A 19075-nucleotide genomic window follows, 5' to 3' on the forward strand; every position below is an offset into this window, starting at 1 on the left:
ATTCACCAATTTCTAAGTTGGTAGCAATGCTCTCAATAAGCCTATTTCCCTGTTTGCAAGCTCACGTACCAACCTCCACAAAAGGCCACTTTTGAGACATCATTTACAGAACTAACCCCAGCAGTATTCTAGCTCCATCACCCACGCTCCCAGCCTCCAAAAAGTTAAGCAGGAATCTCAGCCCCAGGACGCTGAGCAGAAAGGGAATGTTTACCACACCACTTAAGTGGCCTTTCCCCTCTGCACAGCCTCTGGCCGCTGCTGTTAGTGACACTTTATAGGACCCAGAGGGCTGCACACAGATGCCTAACATCCCAAGGGAGGGGCTTCCATAGGGCCACCAGCAGAAGACATAATGGGGCAGGGCTAGGTAAAACTCTCCCCTTCCTCCTTCTTATCAGGGAAAAGCCTTGAATGGCTGGAGTGGAAGCATTTTGCATACTGGTTTTGGACTGTGTCAGGGGTAATCCAGGGTGGCTCTCAGAAAACAGCTTTCAGGTTCTGTTGCATGTTCAAGATCAGCCTCCACCCTCAGCCCACTTGTGTAAGGCTGAGATCGCTGCTTTGCTGGAGACTGCCCTTCGTCATAGAGCGCCGCCATCAAGCAAGCACGAGCTACTGAGTTCCCATCGACTGAGAATTTGAACAATGGCTTCAATTCCCGCTAGGCACCGAGCTGCTAGGGTAAACTGATGGGCAAAACCTTCCACGAAACAGGGTCCTGACCAGTGTGGTGGTGCATATGCCTCAGCACTCAAGAGGCAGAGAGGCAGAGGCAGGCAGATCTCTTTCAAGAGTTCAAGGCCAGTCTGGTCTACATTGGGAGTTCCAAGCCAGCTAAAGCTATATAGTGAAACCTTTACTCAAAGAGAAAAAAAAATTGCTCCTTGATGCTATAAACATATAGCAGAGTAAGGAAGCACATTTATAGTTTGCACCTCCAAAAAGCATGTATCTGCTTCTTATATTGAAATCAATCTACTGGAAAATAAAATAGCTAAGGAATTAGTGATGTACATCTTTAAAGCTCAGAGGCACCAGACTTTTCCTAGACTGTCCTATTAGCTGTATAGCTGGAATGTAGCTAGAGTAAATCTCACCTCTGCCTCATAACCATACTGAAGAGTTGAAAGGCTCAAGTAACATGTTCCTCAAGAATACTGCCTGTTACTGAGGGGGACCTCCTCCCCCTGTATATGCTCATAGGGTATCAAGTCTCTTCTTGTCAGTCACAGTCATAGGGGAGGGCAGTAAGGGGAAAATGGGAGGGAGGGAGGAATGGGAGGATACAAGGGATGGGATAACTATTAAGATGTGATATGAATAAATTAATAAAATATATATTAAAAAATAAAAATGCAAAAAAAAGAATACTGCCTCTTACAGTTAACCCACAAAAGCCAAGTTACTTTCAGATATTTGTAAGATTGACAGAAAAGAGCCAGTGTGTGCCTTCTTGCCTCACATAAAATATGAATACACACACACACACACACACCTCTATTCCTTTTCTGTGCTTGATTTACTCTTGCAGGCACGTAGAATATCTAAACATATCATGTGTTTTATTTATTTATCTTGTATCGTCCAGACCAGACTGGTGCTCCATGGGGTAGGAATTTTTAGTTTACTCATAACTAATGTTTTAGGCTAGTATACAAATTAGTTGGTAAAAGAAGGTTTTTAATTTTTGTCAACCACATGTTCTTCACATCTATGACAATAATAGGAACACATGGCTATGCTGAATAAATATGTTCTAGACCATTAAGAACCAGGACCCATCTGTGTGGCATATGCCAAGCCTGTAATTCCAGGACTTGGGAGGCTGAGGCATGAGAATAAGACGTTGTTGTTGAGGATTTTGTGTTTTGAGGTTTATTGTTTCGTTATTTTATGTGCATGGGAGTCTTGACTGTGCACTGCATCCTCACCGTGCTGGCACAGGCTGGACAAGGCCGGCAGACTCCCTAGAACTGGAGTTTCAGACAGCTGGGAGCCACCTTGTTGGGATGTTTTGGGAATCACATCTCAGATGTCTGGAAGAGCAGTCAGTGCACTTAACTGTGAAGCCATCTCTCCAGCCCCCCCAAAATGATGAGCATTAAAGCCAACTGGAGCTGGTGACTCTGTCTAAAAAGAAAAGAAAGAAAGAGAGAGACGAAGGAAGGAAGGAAGGAAAAAAGAAAGAAAAAGAAGAAAAATAAAGATAAGGAAAAGAAAATAGGACCTGTAAATCATACTATGAACATATTAGAAACATTATTTCAATTGCCTTGACTATAAACTGTGAAATACTGAAAATAAGATCCCCCCCATAAACCAATAAAGTTGGTTTGGACATGAACAGTAACAACAACAAATCACTCTGGCTCCATTTTGTGGCTTTTTAAAAGCAGAATTTTAAGTTCCATGTTACATATTTTTTAAGTTACTATAAACTTCATTACATGTTATAATCTAAAGAAAAGTATATGGACTATCATAAAGGACTTAGACCCTTGAGTTCTGGATATCGAGAAAAGAAATATTTGTAGGAAAGATGCATATAGTACAAAATAGGAAGTACATATGCATTTTTCTATAAATCAAAAAGCAAGCTTTTTCTTTTTCTTTTTTGTTTTTTGTTGTTGTTGTTTTGCTTTGCTTTGCTTTGTTTTTTGTTTTTTGTTTTTGTTTTTAAAAAAAGCGACCATATATACTAGCTGACTTTCTGTATCTTTCAGTAAAAGTTTGTTTAGATTTCCAAAAATGCCAGAAAACCTAAATCTCATCCAAATACCCAATTACAGAAATGTATGTTCTAAATTAAGTCTAAACATTGAAGTACTAAATTCTGAAATATTTGCTACCCCAATGACCATATTCCTTACACCTGCCTCAACCTTATGGATAAACAAAAATGTAAAAGTCTTAAATCCCACAGCTCAGGGGTAGAGCTCTTGCCTGGCTTTACTTCTACCACCATTTAGGAAAATCTTAACTCTCAAAGGACTCTTTCCCTGTGTGAAGGTTTGACTGAGAATAGTGCCATAGGCTCAGACATTTGAATATTTGGTTCCCAGTCGGTGGACTATTTAGGAAGGATTAGGAGCTGTGGCCTTGCTGGGGGCAATGTGTCACTAGGCTTTGAGGTTTCAAAAGCCCATGGCAGGCCCTGGTCTCTCTCTAGCTCTACCTGTTGCTTGTGGATAAAGTGTAAGCTCTCAGGTACTGCTCCAGTCACGTGTGCCTGCCTGATGCAATGCTTCCCTCCAGGATGATGATCATGGGCTCACCCTCTGAAACAGTAAGCAAGCTCCATATTACCTGCTCTCTTTTATACGTTGCCTTGGTCTTCACAGCAATGGTAACTAAGACAATCAACTACCTTCAGAGACTTTCACCATCCTGGGCTTGAGCTTGGCCCCTAGACCAGCATGGTGGAAGGAGAGAACTTACCCCTGAAAGTTGTCCTTTGCTCTCCACATATATCCCATGGCATGAGCATTCTGATACACATACATACATGATAAAGTATTTTAAATATTTTTATTTCATCATAAAGAAAGACCCCAAAGTAAAGACCCTAGTCATATACAGAGGGAGCATCAGCTTCTCTTGTTATAACTAGAAGCTATGCTCACCCATTTTATGCTGCCTTTCAGACATTCTGATTATCTGCTTATGCTACTTTTGACCAGAAACTAAAGACATGTCCTTAGCTCACCGGTTTATCAAGCTTTAGTCTATGGCTGCAATGCCAATTACTCCCCCTTTGTCCAGCCTATCGATAAACGTAGGACTACCAGGCAGTGAGAACACTCTCACTCATAATGGTCTTTTTAACAATAGACTTATCTGTGTTTAAATTACCACTTTAATTTCTGCTGAAGCAATGTATGGAATATAGAACAAAGGCAGTAGGCACCCTTTAAGCTCACAAGAATATGCATGCTAATTTTATTTTATGATTTCATTATATATCGGCTAAACACATGGGCTCTATTTAAACCAGCATCAAAGATTTAACCCTAGTAGAAAACACTAGGTACAGTGAGATCAAAACTTGACCCCAGAAGAATTGAACAGAAACCAGTAACCTTAATGGTGCATATTAACAGATATTCAACAAGAGAGCCAAGCTCATCTATCTTTAAAAGGCTCACTCTGCCTTCTTGTTCCCATGAGAGCAGCATATGCCGACTTCTGGGTCATGACTGGGTGGTTGCCTGGCTCTGACATTCTCAGGCCAACCAGCAGCTGCTGCCACTCGGTTGCTCCTACGGGTTGGCCTGAGATGAACCACTGTTCCTGCCTCACTTCTATCATCTCTGTTTTTCCCAAGTCAACAAGTTCTGTCCCTACCCCGACATCTGTCTTGTTTTTTCCCTGGTCCTGATTAATCATACCTTTTCTGCCAATCAGAAAAACCTGGAGATTATGGGCAAAACGTTCTGGAACAGCCACAGAGAAGATCTATTTGGAATTCTCTTTTGCCCCCTAAAAATTCTCGGATTTTAATCCTTGGATTTCTCCACACTAAGATCTTACTGTGTAAATTTAATTATTTCTGTCCATCTAACCCACATAGGCCTCTATCTAATACTTATGCATGTTGAGAGTTGCAATGCAGGAATATTCAGGGACACACAGCAAACACGCAATACTTGATGACAGAACATTCTAAGAATGACATTAAATCTCCAAATCCCCTCAAGGTCTTCCCATGGAGGCTTCTCATTTGGTTTGTGTTGCTGTGATGAACACTATGACGAAATCAACTAGTTGTTGGGGCGAGTAGGTGGAGAATTTAATTGGCTTGCAAGTTACAATCTATCCTGGAGGGAACCCAAGGCAGAAGCTGGAAGCAGAAACCATAGAGGGGTGTCACTTACTCCAACATGGCTCAGCTTGCTTCATTACATAGCCCAGGCCAGCCTGCCTGGGGATATAATGCCCCATGGTGGGCTAGGTCTTCCCTTATCCATTAGGATACAGGACATGCCCACAGGCCAGTTTCTCAGACCAAGTTCCCTCTTCCCAAGTGGTGTAATGACAAACCTAGAATTTCAGTTTAAAAAAAAAACACACAGAAATATTATAAGAATAGGTGTTAATTTTAATCCCAGGTGCAGGGGGCAGGGCTACTTCTCAGCAGTTGACTATGATTTGCCTTGTGCTCTGGCAAGGGTACGATGTTGCCAGCTGCAGACAGTTTCTGCAATTGTGGGACTTTTGTTATTCTGGAGACTTTTCAGAGGGTATATAAATAGTAGGACCCTCATAAGTGGAGTTGGTGGTTGTTGGTCATGGGGAGGGTGGGGTTGTTGGTTGCAGTTTGTGAACTAGTCATGAGCAGAGAAGAAACAAGAAAAAAAAAATAGATATTTGACATTGAAGATCAAACTTGCCCCAAGGATCTTGACCCCCATCATCAGCAGGAAGTATCTAATGACAACATTGCCCTTTTATTCAGGGATCTCTTTCCTTTCCTCTCCTTTTTTTCTCTCTTATCTAGTATTAGAGGCTTGAAAGAGTAAAAGAAAACAGGTGGAAAAGGGTGGAAGAAAGAAGAACCCACAAAGTAGCGAGACCAGCTACAAAGTATATCGACTTGACAACCCAGATTAGCCATCATATAAAGCAAACTGATGAAAACAAAAGAGGCACCCTTACAAAAGAAATAAATGTTAGATAAAGATCTGTGTGGTTCAGAAGAGGAGATAAATAATTATATTTTCATAGCAAATTCTTAGAGTATAGAAATTGAAGGTTAAAATTAATCATTTTCTGAGGGAATGAGACTAAACTGTCACCGGGCACCAAATGCTCTCCTCTGTATTTATCCATATTCTCTTTCTTTAGTGCAGGATTTCTGAGATTTTGGCACTTGGCTGTCAGACTAATCTGCACATTTTCCCATTTACCTTAAAGCTAGTTTGGTCATGTTACAAAGAGATCTAGCCACAAAGATGACAGTCAAAGTGACGTGTAATTTCCGGGTCACATCCTTAAAGGGACCATATGCCCTTCACGTTGTCTCCTACCTTCCATCCCCTAAGGGTCAGGATGTGAAAGGGATCCTGACAAGTGAGACAGCATCAACCATGCAGAACACACCAAAGCCCAGGATCTTGCTGCCCCCATCGTTCTGAACATTGAACCATCTGGAGACACCATGTGACCAGGGATGCTGGGTTCACACCCTACACTCTGGCTTCACTAGTCCTAGGGGGCTAGCAGAGCAGTAAGAGGGAGGGGACCAAGATCTCTGAGTAACTTGATGCATTTGAGCATCTTATGCTGCTGGGTCACCATTAGGCATAGTGTCAAAATGTTAACCAGACCACAAAGGACTCCAAAAAGGCCATGGGGACTCCATATGGCTTTCCCATTCACAAACCCCCTTGCACTGTCTAAACTGATGATATTTGGTCTGAGTCAAAACAGCTGAATAAATATCCTTACAAATATACACAATAAACATAACATCCTGGTAGTCTGTGAAAAGAATATGTACATACAGACTTCATAATTTAAGCATTGTTCATTTTTCTTAAGACAAAAATCCCAAAGTATAGATGTAGAAAAATATTTAAACATTAAGTTTGGGGATAATCCATATAAACCAAGACTGAACTAAGTTAAAAATAAACTAAAAATATTGTAATGATAACATTCAATTATGCCATGCTCAGTTGATATCCCCAGGAGGCTTGCTCTTTTCTAAAAGGAAATGGGAGGAGTGTATCTGGGGAAGAGATGAGGTGGGAGGGTGAGACTGGGGATAGTGGAGGGAGGAATTATTTTATATGAGAGAAGAATTTTTAAAAACTTTCAATATGACAAGAAATGAGAAGTACATTAAGTTGCTCGATTCATTGATGACCTTAAATGATTCACCCAAAAACTCAGAATCAAAAGTGATGATTTCACAGCAGTGAAAGAAATACTGATTCTCGTTCCATCTGACACAAGTGAGCCTGCCCTGAAATGGTCAACTTCCGTTCTCTCGCTCCGTCATTCCTAACATGTGTCTTACATTTCATGGTCCAATGTGGCTACTTCAGTGCCTGCCACCACATACTCATGCCAGCAGGAAGAATTTAGGAAGGGAAAAGAAAAAAAGAAAGAAAGAAAGAAAGAAAGAAAGAAAGAAAGAAAGAAAAGAAAGAAAATTTCCCATCCCTCACTATGTATTTAGAAACTACCTTTTGTCACCTCTGTTCACAATCCCGTGCCACAACCTGAAAAAAAGATCCCTTCTCTTATCTACAAGGAAATCTTCAAAATGAGATAAGATCAAATATTTAAGTCTTACATGGAGGCAAAAGTGTATCACTATAGAAGAGACGAACAATGAGGAATGAGTGTTTGGGCAGTCTGAAGGCATTTCCGGGGCCTTTTCTTTCTTTCTTTCTTTCTTTCTTTCTTTCTTTCTTTCTTTTTTTTTTTTTAAGAGAGAGGTACAAGAATATGGAGATGGGCCTGTGTTTAAATAATCAAAAGAAACTCTATGAAAATATAAAAAAACAGATAGGTTTTACATAAGATATAAACATACATTAAAGCTACACATAAAATGAAAGTCCTCCTCAACGTTAGAACTGACCTGTGAGGCAACGGTGAATGAATACCATAATCACCTTGAAACAGTGGCAAGAACCAACCTATGGGTGAATGCGTACAGTATGACAACGCCTTCCCCTAAACTTACCGTCCTTGTGATAACAAACAGATAACTAACAGAAAAACAAGCGTGAAAAGGGGAGGATGCCATTTCTGGAATCCCAAGAACTCCTTCTCTGGGGCAACAGTCACAAAAAAAGAAAAGCTGAAATTCCAAACAAGCATGGAAAGAAGGCCAACTTGAAACATTACAAGGCATTAAAGGAAACATCAACATTTCTTGCACAACCTCTGGAAATGTGTCACCATCTACAAAGCCTCTGGCTCTGGCAAGAAGACAACGACAGGGAAAATTCAAACAGCCGCAGTGACAGCTAAGCCAGATCTTGGCCCGTGCTAGACTAAAGGAGATAAGGTTTTTAAAGAGTGACAATACAGGGCACCAGCATTCTATGTTGCCAAACTGTTCTATAAACCCAGAGAATGTTTTGTATCAGTATTCTAAATTTAACGCGCTGGAATCCTGTCATATTATACCATTTAACCTTTTCAAATGAAGGCTTTGCTTTTTCATGGAAAGTATGTATTTTGTACTAGTGACAAAACACAATGTCCTTGGCTTAGACTTTCTCCACCAAAATGGGCCCCTTCTGTGCACTATGCTGAGCTACACGGTAAAGCAGGAAGACAGTACACTTACACAAGGAAATCCAAGTCTCAAATCAAGAATTCCATTTAAATGACAGTTTTCTTAACATCATCATCTTTGAATTACGGGATAGAAATTGTTCATATGAGTGAGAGGAAAGCAAGAAAAGATATTCATATTAGATGTCTCAAGAGTCAAGTGTTAAGCTCAATACCATCAGAAAAGTGAACTGACAGCAATTTTAAGCAATATAACATTCCTAGGGATATTTTCCTGGGATTACAATGGTAATTTTATGAATAAAAGATATTAATTTTCATAGAGCAAATATAACTCCAATAATATAGAACATTTTGAATTAATAAACCTCTTGGAAAATAATAAAAATCCATCTATTATCAAAATTCAATACATAATAAATATAATATATAAGAATTTATGCACATTAAAACAAGCTGTATTTCAGCTTAATGTGTAAATTAAATTTTTATTTGTTATCAATACTAACTACATGGTAAGAGAGCCCTGCACAATACATTGTTGAAAGTACTGAGAAACAATTTAATTATGCCAGTTGTCAGGCAACTCATTTGAAAAAAAAATTGTATGTATATGCATGTGTTTTAATGTGTGTGTGTGTTTGTGTGTGTGTGTGTGTGTGTGTGTGTGTGTGTGTGTGTCTGTGCTGTGTGTTAGTTTTCTATTGGCGGGATAAGATTCCATGGCGAAGGCAACATATAAAACAACACGTGTGTTGGGGCTCATGATGGCACAGGACTAGAGTCTATGATCACCAGGGCAGGGAACATGGCAGCAGGCAGACATGGCATGCTGAAGCAGAAGCTGAGAGCTTACATTGATTGACAAACATGAAGCAAAGAGAGACAGAGCTAACTGGGAATGGTATGGGTTTTTGAAACCTCAAACCCCTCCCCACATTGACATACCTTCTCCAACAAGGCCACGCCCTCTAATTCGTCCCAAACAGCTGCACCAACTAGGAGCCAGGCATTTAAACCACGTGAGCCTAGGGCTCCATTCACGTTCAAACCACCACAGTGTGTGCATCCATGTTCATGTGTGTGAAGGTGGGTAAATATGTGCAGGGGCTTATGTGTGTCGGTCTTCTCCTTCCACCTTGTTTGAGAAAGGGTATCTGTGCTGTTTTTCACTTCATGAGCCAGGCTAGCTGGCCCTCAAGTTTCTGGGGGGTTCTCCTGTTCTTATGTGCCCATTTCCCCCACAGAAGCTCTGGGCTTGCATTCACTTGCATTATCGGAATTTTACATGCTTATGCTTTGTAATTAACTAACCAGTGATCTCCCTCAGCAAACAGTACCAACTCAGGAAAACTTCTAAGTTGTGCCGGGTTAAAGGCTTAAGGAGGAGCCCTTCTTTGTCTACCATGTTTTTGAAACTAGCAAGCTAGGGAGGCCATAAAAGGGGAAAACGAATCAAATCTACAAGTGAAACTCTGCCCACTTCCAAGTGCCTTGTCATTCTCTGAACCACAGCGATGACCACAACCAGTGTCCCCTCACAGTTGACCCCTAACGCCTAGAGTTTAAGGACTCCCAAAGAATAGAACCTTCCTCAAATTGGACCGACTTATTTCATCTCCACCAACAGGCAAAACGCAACAAGCCTCTAGTCACAAGGAAAGTTTCAGCATTGCCACTGTGCCAAATTCTGCCACACCAATACCCACAACACACATCCTGCTCCTGGGGGGCAAACAGTTCTCCTCCTAACCTAGTAAAGCCTTCCTCATCCTTCAGGGGCCTGCTCTGTCACTACTTGTACAAAACTGTCCTTACTCCTAGACTGAGTGTGTCCCTCTGGGCCTCTCTGATCCTTTGCATATGGCTCTAATGTTACTGCCTGAACACACAACTGTGATTATCGGGGCACTTTCCTCCTTCCTCCAATAAAGTATATTTAATTTCTGTTTATATCTCTAGTACCTAACATAAGCAACATTTGTCATCTTGGGCTGTTATAATGAGCCGAGGAAGCTCTGAATGAATGAATGTGCACTTTGACTTGAGAAGGCCTCGTTAAAGACTGGAAGACCAGTTGACCCATGGGAAAGTGAAAAAGCGATTGCCCATATGGCCAGGCTTGAGAGAAAAGGCAAAGCTTTTCTCAGGAGTCCCAGTATGAGTGTTTATGAAGGACCGATCAGTGTGGGCAAGGCTAGTGACTCTAGCTTCCTTCGTCTCCATGACACTTCTGGCCTCTGGAGACCTCCCAGCGAAGCAAGCCAACCCATCCCCCATGCTGTAGCTAAGAAACAGGAGGAGGTTCCAGGTTTCAATGGTCAGGTTGTAGAGGGGAGAGAACCCCACCTATCTCACTGGCTATGTGTCTGTTCTTTGTTCCCTTAGTGCCTGCCCCAAGGCAAGGTTCCAGGACCCAAGCTGCACAGGACCCAGGCAGGCTGTCCAAACAAAACACTAGATTGATAGCTTAAACCAAAACATATTACGTCACTTTTGTGAAGATAAAATGTTCTAGATCAGAACAGCTCCTTGGTTTGCAATGGTCACATTCTCTAGCTTCTGTGCACATGCATGCCTCCCTGGCATCTCTGGATGTGCTCAAAACACTGCTTCTGAGACCACTGAGCAGAGCTTAACTAGATGACTCATTTTAACCTAATTCTGTCTTTTAAAGAAGCTATCTGTAAATTCAGCCCAATTTTGCAACACAGGGTTAAGATTTCAACATACGGATCTTGGGGTAGAAAGAAGATAATTCAACCCATAGCACAAGGATTAGGAACAATAGGTCCAATCAATGCCTGTTTACCGATGAGCCAGACAGGTCTAGAAAAGATTGCTTTCAGGTGCATTTTCATTCGGCTTTGCTTATTTTTGCTTGGTCGGTCTGTTTGTTTTCAACGAGTGCATGCAACTGGCAGAGCTCACGAAGGAAGTAAACAGACCCTCCTCCATGTTCGGGAATGGATCATCTAGTTAAAAATGGCATCTCTAACTGCTATTCCCAAGGTACAAATAGGAGCACCAGGAGAAGCCAAGGTAGGGAGCCTCAGGCCTTAAAATTCAGCTCCCTCTCTCTGCTTATGAGGCCCCAATCAGAGCTCCCCTGCAAGGAGCTAAGAGACCAACTTAGATATAGAAAATGCAAATGTTTAGTGCGCGCTATAAGGACCCATGTTAAGTGATGGTGGGTATTACATGAAATATAGAGTCTTCTCATCCCCTTAAAGTTAACTGGGCATAAAGAATACCATGAACGAGGCCACTGGTGAGATGGCTCAGCAGGTAAAGGCTCTGGTGGCCAAGCCTGATGCCTTGAGAGGCAGAATTAGCTACCCCACACCCAAACAGTGGAAAGAAACAACCAACTGACCCCCACAAATGTATTAGCAACAGATACACACACACACACATACACACACACACACACACAGAGAGAGAGAGAGAGAGAGAGAGAGAGAGAGAGAGAGAGAGCAAATAAATAGATAAATGCAACTTTAAAAAAGAACACCCTATCAGAAGACCTAGAAACAGGAAAAAAAAATGTAGAAGAGAATTAGAGAAGGGAAGTTTTAATTCTGATGATGGCCTATCTTCCTGACTCTTTGTAACACCAGCAGAAGTAAAGTAAACCCTTACCATGGCCCTCGCATGAACCAGACCACAGCCACATCCAGTGCACTCCGTCTCCTCTGCACAGCACCCTGGAAAAAATGCTATTACTTAACTTGTACTGATGAGGGAAAAGGAGCCCAAGAAATTTAGGGGTGACCGAAGTTACACAGACTGAACCCACTTTTTAGGGTATCAAAGCCAAACAGGCAACAAATATCGAAGTCATTTGCTTCTATAAGATGCGAAGCTCCAATTCTTTGCCCACTGAGGCCATAATGTGGCACAGCTGTGCCTGACAGCATGCCGAAAACAATCTCAGCAAACACGTGTCTCAAGTGGTTGGAATGACAAATCCTCTTGGTCCTTACAAGTGTCCCAGTTTATACAATGACTTACGAAGCCACCTTGAGCCCACTGAGAAACAGTTCTCTAGGACCAGTGGAAAAGAAAACAATGAGACCCCTTGTTCAAAACGCAGGGAGAAAAATTCTAGCAAAGGTTCAGAGATGCAAGACTGGTTTTCTTTCATGTACCTGCTAGGGTCTTGCTCATTTGCCCCATCTGACACCATTTGCAAAACCTAAGTTAAAAGATAAAAATTAGTAAGAATTTCAAGATGGCAGAGGATGACTATTAAACCAAACAGGGGCTTTCCTGAGAACAGAGCCCTGAGCTGCAAGGATATATACATATATACACATAAATACCCCAAGGGTCCAGTGTCTCCCTTCAAAGTCCACTCACATGGTCTATGATCCTATACTGTGTCATGGACTAAAAAGAGTAAGCAAGACACAACCAACTATTGTCCAGACTTAGATATTAAGTACCGGTTCTATGAAACCATTTATCTAGAAATGTTTTCTAGTGTTTCTAATGAAGAACACAATTTCCTTTCCCAAGCATAAGTAACAAGAAAAATGCAAGCAAAGTAAGTCACTCAGTACCATCTTATCTATGCAGCGTTCATCTAAATAATGTAACTCACCCATGATCAAAATGAAAATTCAGATCACGGCATAGGAAACGATAGTGCAATACAAAGTAAATTCAAATTTAAGGATGACTGAAGAATTGTCATTTTAAAAACAGGATGGAGAGATAGAGTTCACTGAGTCATTCATTCATTCAGTAAACACTGATTTATCACATATAACATTAGGAGCACTGAACAACATGGGCAGGCGAGAGGCTTGGGGGGGCAAGCAAGAGATAGTCTGGTCTTCTGGGATCAGTCTACTAGAACAAAACACAAAGAAACAAACTAAGCCACCAACTGCTTTTTCCATAAGTAGAATGGGTATAAACCAGGAAATACCCAAGGGGAAAGATAATGGAGCCTTGACTCCCAGCTTGACTCTACCAGATATAGAGGAAAAGCCCTTCCCAAGTATAAAGGTAAGCCAGGTGACCCCAGCAAGGGTCAGAGGGTTGGGGGAGTAGACTCCTTGGGATGTTTAGTTCAAGTCCAGCCTGAGTTACACAGCACACCTGCTCTCAAAAAAACAACAAAGGACTGCAAAGGCATAGCATGCTCTGGAAAGGGCCTGTCACTCTAAGTAACAGCCACCTTAAAGCAAAGGATGTGTTACAAACTGATACTCTGTTACAGAGGCGGGGGTTGGGGGGTGGGTGGGGATAAGAACTGTTGGGGGGGGCCTTGGGAAGGGTGTGGAAAAGCACTATCCCTTCAAAAGGCCAAAGGGAAGACAGGACTAGAAAGTGCAAGATCTGGTCCTGTGACTTTTCTTTAAGGGAAATACCATTTGGTTTGCCAATTTGTGGGCACGGGTAAACACACATTTTTGGTACAGCAACATGCGCTGTCTACCTCTTCTTCCTTTTCCTAATAAAGATATGAGTCACCCTTCAACTATGTCAGTGGCTTAAAGCAAAGGCCCAAATATAAAATCATGGGCAGCCCAAAACATCTGTAAGTAAGTCTTAAGAAGGAACTGTCAGTTTGGGTTTTTTTGTTTGTTTGTTTTGTTCTGTTTTGGTTTGGTTTTGTTTTGTTTTGGCAATGAACTTACCAGTCAATTTTTTTCAACACTGTGGCTAACTTCTTAAATAAAAAATACTATCTATTGGTTTTCTCCATTTCTTATCCTTCCTTTAGAATAGGTTCCTAGAAGAGGAATTTTCAGGCCAAGCAATATGAATATTTTTAAGCTTTTGGCACAAATGAAAATAGTGTAATATGAAAACTAAATTGAGCATATCAACTACAGATGACCATGCAAAACTCAAAGGGGACAGAATGCTGCTGCAAATAACTTCCTGAAAAGAAAATTGAAGAATGTAGTATGAGTAAATTTAAGGTATTGAGCAGTTATGACAAAAAGAAGCAGAGTTAATTTTTTAAAGCACATCCAGGGATCCAAGCATGGAGGTTCCTACCTCTAACATCAGCACAGGAGAGGCTGAGGGGAGAGGCAGGCACAAGACTTGAGTCTAGTCTGTGCTATGCGGTTCATTTCAGGCCAGCTCTGGGCTACACAAGCTATTGTTTGTCAGGAAAAAGAAGAGGAAGAAAAAGAGGAGGAGGAGGACAAGGAGGAGGAGGAAGGCATGATTTCTCAATAATGAGCAAAATACTATTCCTAAAAAGAAAATGCAATTGGCTTTATACTTCTACTATCTCTTGCTTCATTATTGCAACAATAAGGAGATTTTTAATTCTAACAATCAGTGTTCAGATAAGAGAGGAAACTGACTTTATTTTACTTTATTTTTGAAACAGGGTTTCTCGTAACTCTGGCTGTCCTGGAATTCGCTCTGTAAATCAGGCTGCCTCTGGCCTGCCTGCCTCTGCCTCCCAAGTGCTGGGATTGAGGGTGTGTGCCACTATGTCTGGTGAAAATTCACATTTTAAAAAAAGATCAACAAGTTGGTTTTTGAGACAGCGCCGGAAACTTGCCTATTTCTGCAACTTAGCATTGGCAGTCTCCTTTTCATCTATTTTCAGAAAGGCTGTTTCTAAGAATGACTCAGACTCTTCAAATCCAAAGACTTATTTCCCAACAAAGTTTCATTGAAGTCAAATTTGAAGCCATTACAAGTTATATCTCCTTGACATGTTCTTGTCAGTAACTTCTACATTGCCGTAAAATAATCCTATCTAGCACGAGATATCAGGATAGTCTCCCAATATGTGTATCTTCTCAGAGATACCCTAGGGGCTTGGGTAAACTGAATTTGAGAAGCCAACCTGTGTGTTTTGCATGTCCTGAGACATTGGTCTTTCCTTCCTAACTTAGCCAAGTGAATTTCTACAGAGTGGTGGCTAGCACAAACTTTACAGATAGAACGAAACTCGGGAGGAAGTTTGGTATTTGAAATATTTCCCTTCGAACCTAGGCACTGGGGTGGCAGGGGTGAGGTGGATGGGACATAGCGCTGAAGAGGAGAAACTAGAGGATCCGAAAGGGATGTTGGAGGTCAACTCCTTCCTCAAAGGATGCTGTCACATGTATCAGGGTGGACAGGAACCGACTGTAAATTCCTTGTATTGTTTGCAGCAAGGAAATTTCCACCTTTAGGTGAAGTGTTGGGAGTTCATTTTCCCACACTTCTCTCCTCTCCTGTCTAAAACTGAATGAAATGCTTCTGGAGCACAATTCCAGTGAGCCAAGCTGGGACCAGGAAACAGCTCCTGCCCAGGCTACGAAATCCTGAAGTTGTCAGACGCGAGGCGAGTTTTATGACATCGCTTTCAAAGGGTGTGCACAGGGGACCAAGGAACCAAGTGGAGGGCAGATTTAAACCGGGAGAAAGGAGATTGTAGGGCTGGGAGGGAGGGCGCACACATGTGGCTTTAATATGCAACAGCTGCCAGAGAGGGTGACCCCACTGCGCTCAGTCCTCCGCCCCCACCTTCAGAATCCAACGTTTCAATGATTATACCTAAAGGCACTTCACTGCTATTGATATAATAACCGAATCCGGCTGCACCACATTCAAGGACTTGTTAAACACTGCGTGTACCTGAAGGTAGGAAATTTAAGCATGAAACCAAAGCTTTTAAACAAAATATGAGTGGAGTTAAGGGGGGGATAAAGAAAATGACACAATGAAATTAGCCCTGGGAGATGGATAAAGAAAATTGAGCGCAGATGGGACAGGCAGAATGGCCGCAGGTTAACTTCTCCCACGCGAGTTTTTCAAGGCCCTGACCACTCGGTGCGAGTTCAGCAAGGAGCCCATCCCCAGGGTCCCCGCACCACCAGCACGGATGCCGGGTGCTGGCGCAGACAATGCTGCGGACTTGGTGCTCGGCGGGCCGGCGAGGAGCGGGTCACTCACCGACACCAGGAACTCCAGCGTGCCCACGTAGTCGCGCTCGGTCTTCTGCAGCTCACTGAGCACGCACACGCGCAGGCGAAGCTGCTTGTCCGCGTCCCTAGCGCCCTCATCACTCATGGTGGCCGGCGGGACGCGGGGCTTGGGGCAAGTGCGCTGCCCCGCGCCTGCTGCCGCCACTGCCGCCTACAAAGTTGCAAGCCTCTGTGGAGTCCGAGCCGGAACGCGCAGCTTCACATGCTGGCCCAAGGCCGGGGCGTGGGCAGAGGAGGGTGCTCTGGCTGTGGCGCGCGCGAGGGAGGCGCGGGACTCTGAGTAGGAGACTCCCGAGAGAGCGGGAGCCGGGCTCGCCCGCCGCTCTGGCCTCACGCGGCCCCAGCCCGAGGGGAGGCGGCTCCGCCAGCCACAGCGGTGGCTTGGACATCAATCAAATGCTTTCAATCCATGTGACTCCGACCCTTTACCCTTAGCCAAATCTCAGGAAAAAGGAAACACAACCCTGGGGAAGTGTATCGTGCCAGCTAAATAAACACACACACACACACACACACACACACACACACACACACACACACACACACACAAACACACACACAATGCAACTCATCCGAGGTTCCCAAACCTAGAAGGACACTTGTGAGATGGCTTAGAGGACTGTTCCTGGGAATCCCGCCCATTGTTTAGCTTTAATGTGTTTTGCACCAAGTCTGAAAGCAAAGAAACAAGTCCCCACGGTTACATAACTGCTTGGGAACAAAAACAACCACAGCATTGACCCTCCCGCCTTTGACAAGGAACACATTGATTTTGGGTTTTAGTCTAGTGCAAAACAGGTTTGATTTAAAAAAAAAGAAAAAGAAAAAGAGAAAAAAGAAAAAAAAAAGCACTACTATTTTACAGGGCAGACAACCTTCTGTCAAAGCTTGAAATGTCAATTAAAGTGATAAATAAGGGCACTAGAGGGAAGGTGACAGCCCTTATCTGTGCATCGCCTCCCAGCACCCTGGCTAAGTACATTTTAACACCATTTTGTGTCTATAACCGTTTTTCAGTCTCAGTGTAGTATTTGAATATCAGTATAAACGCAAAGATATTCGTTGTCAGCTCTTTCCAAGAATTGTGATTTTTAAAAGAGATAAAAATGTCCAAAGGTCATCGGAAGACACACGGTAGAAAGATAAATGGTCATGATATGTAGAAGATGATTGACAAACGATACCTAAACGACAGGTAGGTGATGGATGATTGACAGATGACACACAGAGGGTGGATAATAGATGGCAAGTTATAATCTTCTGTTTTGAAGATGGAAAGACCAAAGCATTTGATTTTAATGTTTAAATTTATTGAGGTCTTGCTTGGGAACACAGAACCTATAAATCTAACAAAGCAAGTGATCTCTTTGCACTCTATCGAGATATTATCCACACATACTTTCAGAGCCGTTTTTTTTTTCTACCTGAAAACATGTTTACACAGTGTACAGCCAATGACATTTAAATAAATGGAATGGACACTTGTGATGCAAGGAAGAGGCAGCCAAACTGTTCCAAGAGTTGGCAGCCTGAGATAAACTAAAGATGTTTTCCTCAGTGTTTATACTAAAATACTTTCCAGTTTCCCATAAGTCTTTCAAGATACGATTGTGGTTTTCATGAAACAACGAGGAATCGTACCTTCTTGTTGCATTAAAGATTCAATATTTGAACAACATGAGTGGCATTGACGAAGAAAGAAGGTGGCTTTCCTGTTTCTTTTGTATCTGGCTATTTAGAGGCAGCTGAAGCAAAGGGCAAATAGTGTGGACAGCTTCACACTGTGGCAAAAGAACAAAGGACGAGGCACATTAAAGACGGACCTCACAGCACTTGGTAAACAAGAAACCGGAAGGCACAGGGAATGCATCCAGTAGCTGCTCAGAAGTTCAAAGGGAACCCAACCTCTCCGTGCTCTGCAGGTAGCGAGGAATGAGCGCATTGCTTGCTCCCAAGGGGAAAAAAAATTAAGTAAACAAGACAGATTTCCATCCAGTCCTCTGAATGAAATAGGATGCTTTCTCTTGCCAGTTGCTCCCAATTAGAAAAATCGCATTGCTATTTCTTTTTATTGAGACACTTCGTTCATGTATAGAACACTAGAGTCATCATCTCACACTGAGAGCCAAATACTTGAATCTGAATCGCCACTGAGGTATTAGCCATTTGAAACCTTTACCCCTGTTCTACAAGCATGCTTAGGAGACCCCTGTAAAAGCTATGTGGGGTCTGAGGACCATAAAGACTATAGATTCCAGGAAAACATGTCTGCATGTGAGTCACAGACCACTGATAAACATATCAGAGCCTACCCTGCAATTTTTTTCTTTAATTATTTCAGACAGTTACACCCTGTATTCTTTCAATGATGTCCTCAGACTCTTAGATTCACTAACATTTGATACTGGCCTTCTAAATTTTTACAATTGATGCAGGAAGAGGGTCAGGCACTTAAATATTCCCATTAAAAGACAAGATTCAGTAATTGCTTTGGGGAGAAAAAAGTGAACAGAAACCAATAGAATGGCACTCATTTTAGTTGTGTGAAATTCTTACTTCTCTCAGGAATGCCTGTAGAGAAATTACTATGCTGTCTGTGGTTACTGCCCTCCTTTCTCCTCTGTCTGTGCCTCAGTATCATTTGTAATTAATGAACAACTCCAGGACACCTTGTAGTGCATTCTGCCAGGCTCTCTTCAGAGAGGACTCTCACAGGGACCTCTGTAGCCCTGGCTGGAGTCCTTAATTCCTCATCAAAGACTAAAGAGCATAAGAAAACAGGGCTAGAGTATCTGGAAACTTTCACTTTGATGGTAAATAAGGTCTTTCACAGCCTCTGAATGTGCTGTGTCCCTTCCCAC

At 42.3% G+C, this 19075-nt stretch overlaps 1 protein-coding gene across 1 annotated transcript in view; it reads right to left on the bottom strand.

Annotated features, from left to right (window-relative positions):
• The window catches only part of PREX2 (phosphatidylinositol-3,4,5-trisphosphate dependent Rac exchange factor 2), a 291433-nt gene extending 274960 nt beyond the window's left edge, over positions 1-16473 (bottom strand). The window contains exon 1 of the mRNA XM_084782996.1: positions 16183-16473. Within this exon, the coding sequence (XP_084639122.1) occupies positions 16183-16299 (117 nt within the window). The 5' untranslated portion in view covers positions 16300-16473. The remainder of the gene's footprint in view (positions 1-16182) is intronic.
• Positions 16474-19075: the final 2602 nt, after the last annotated feature.

Source organism: Acomys minous (assembly GCF_964271855.1).
Source record: "Acomys minous genome assembly, chromosome: 1".
Lineage (NCBI taxonomy): Eukaryota > Metazoa > Chordata > Mammalia > Rodentia > Muridae > Acomys > Acomys minous.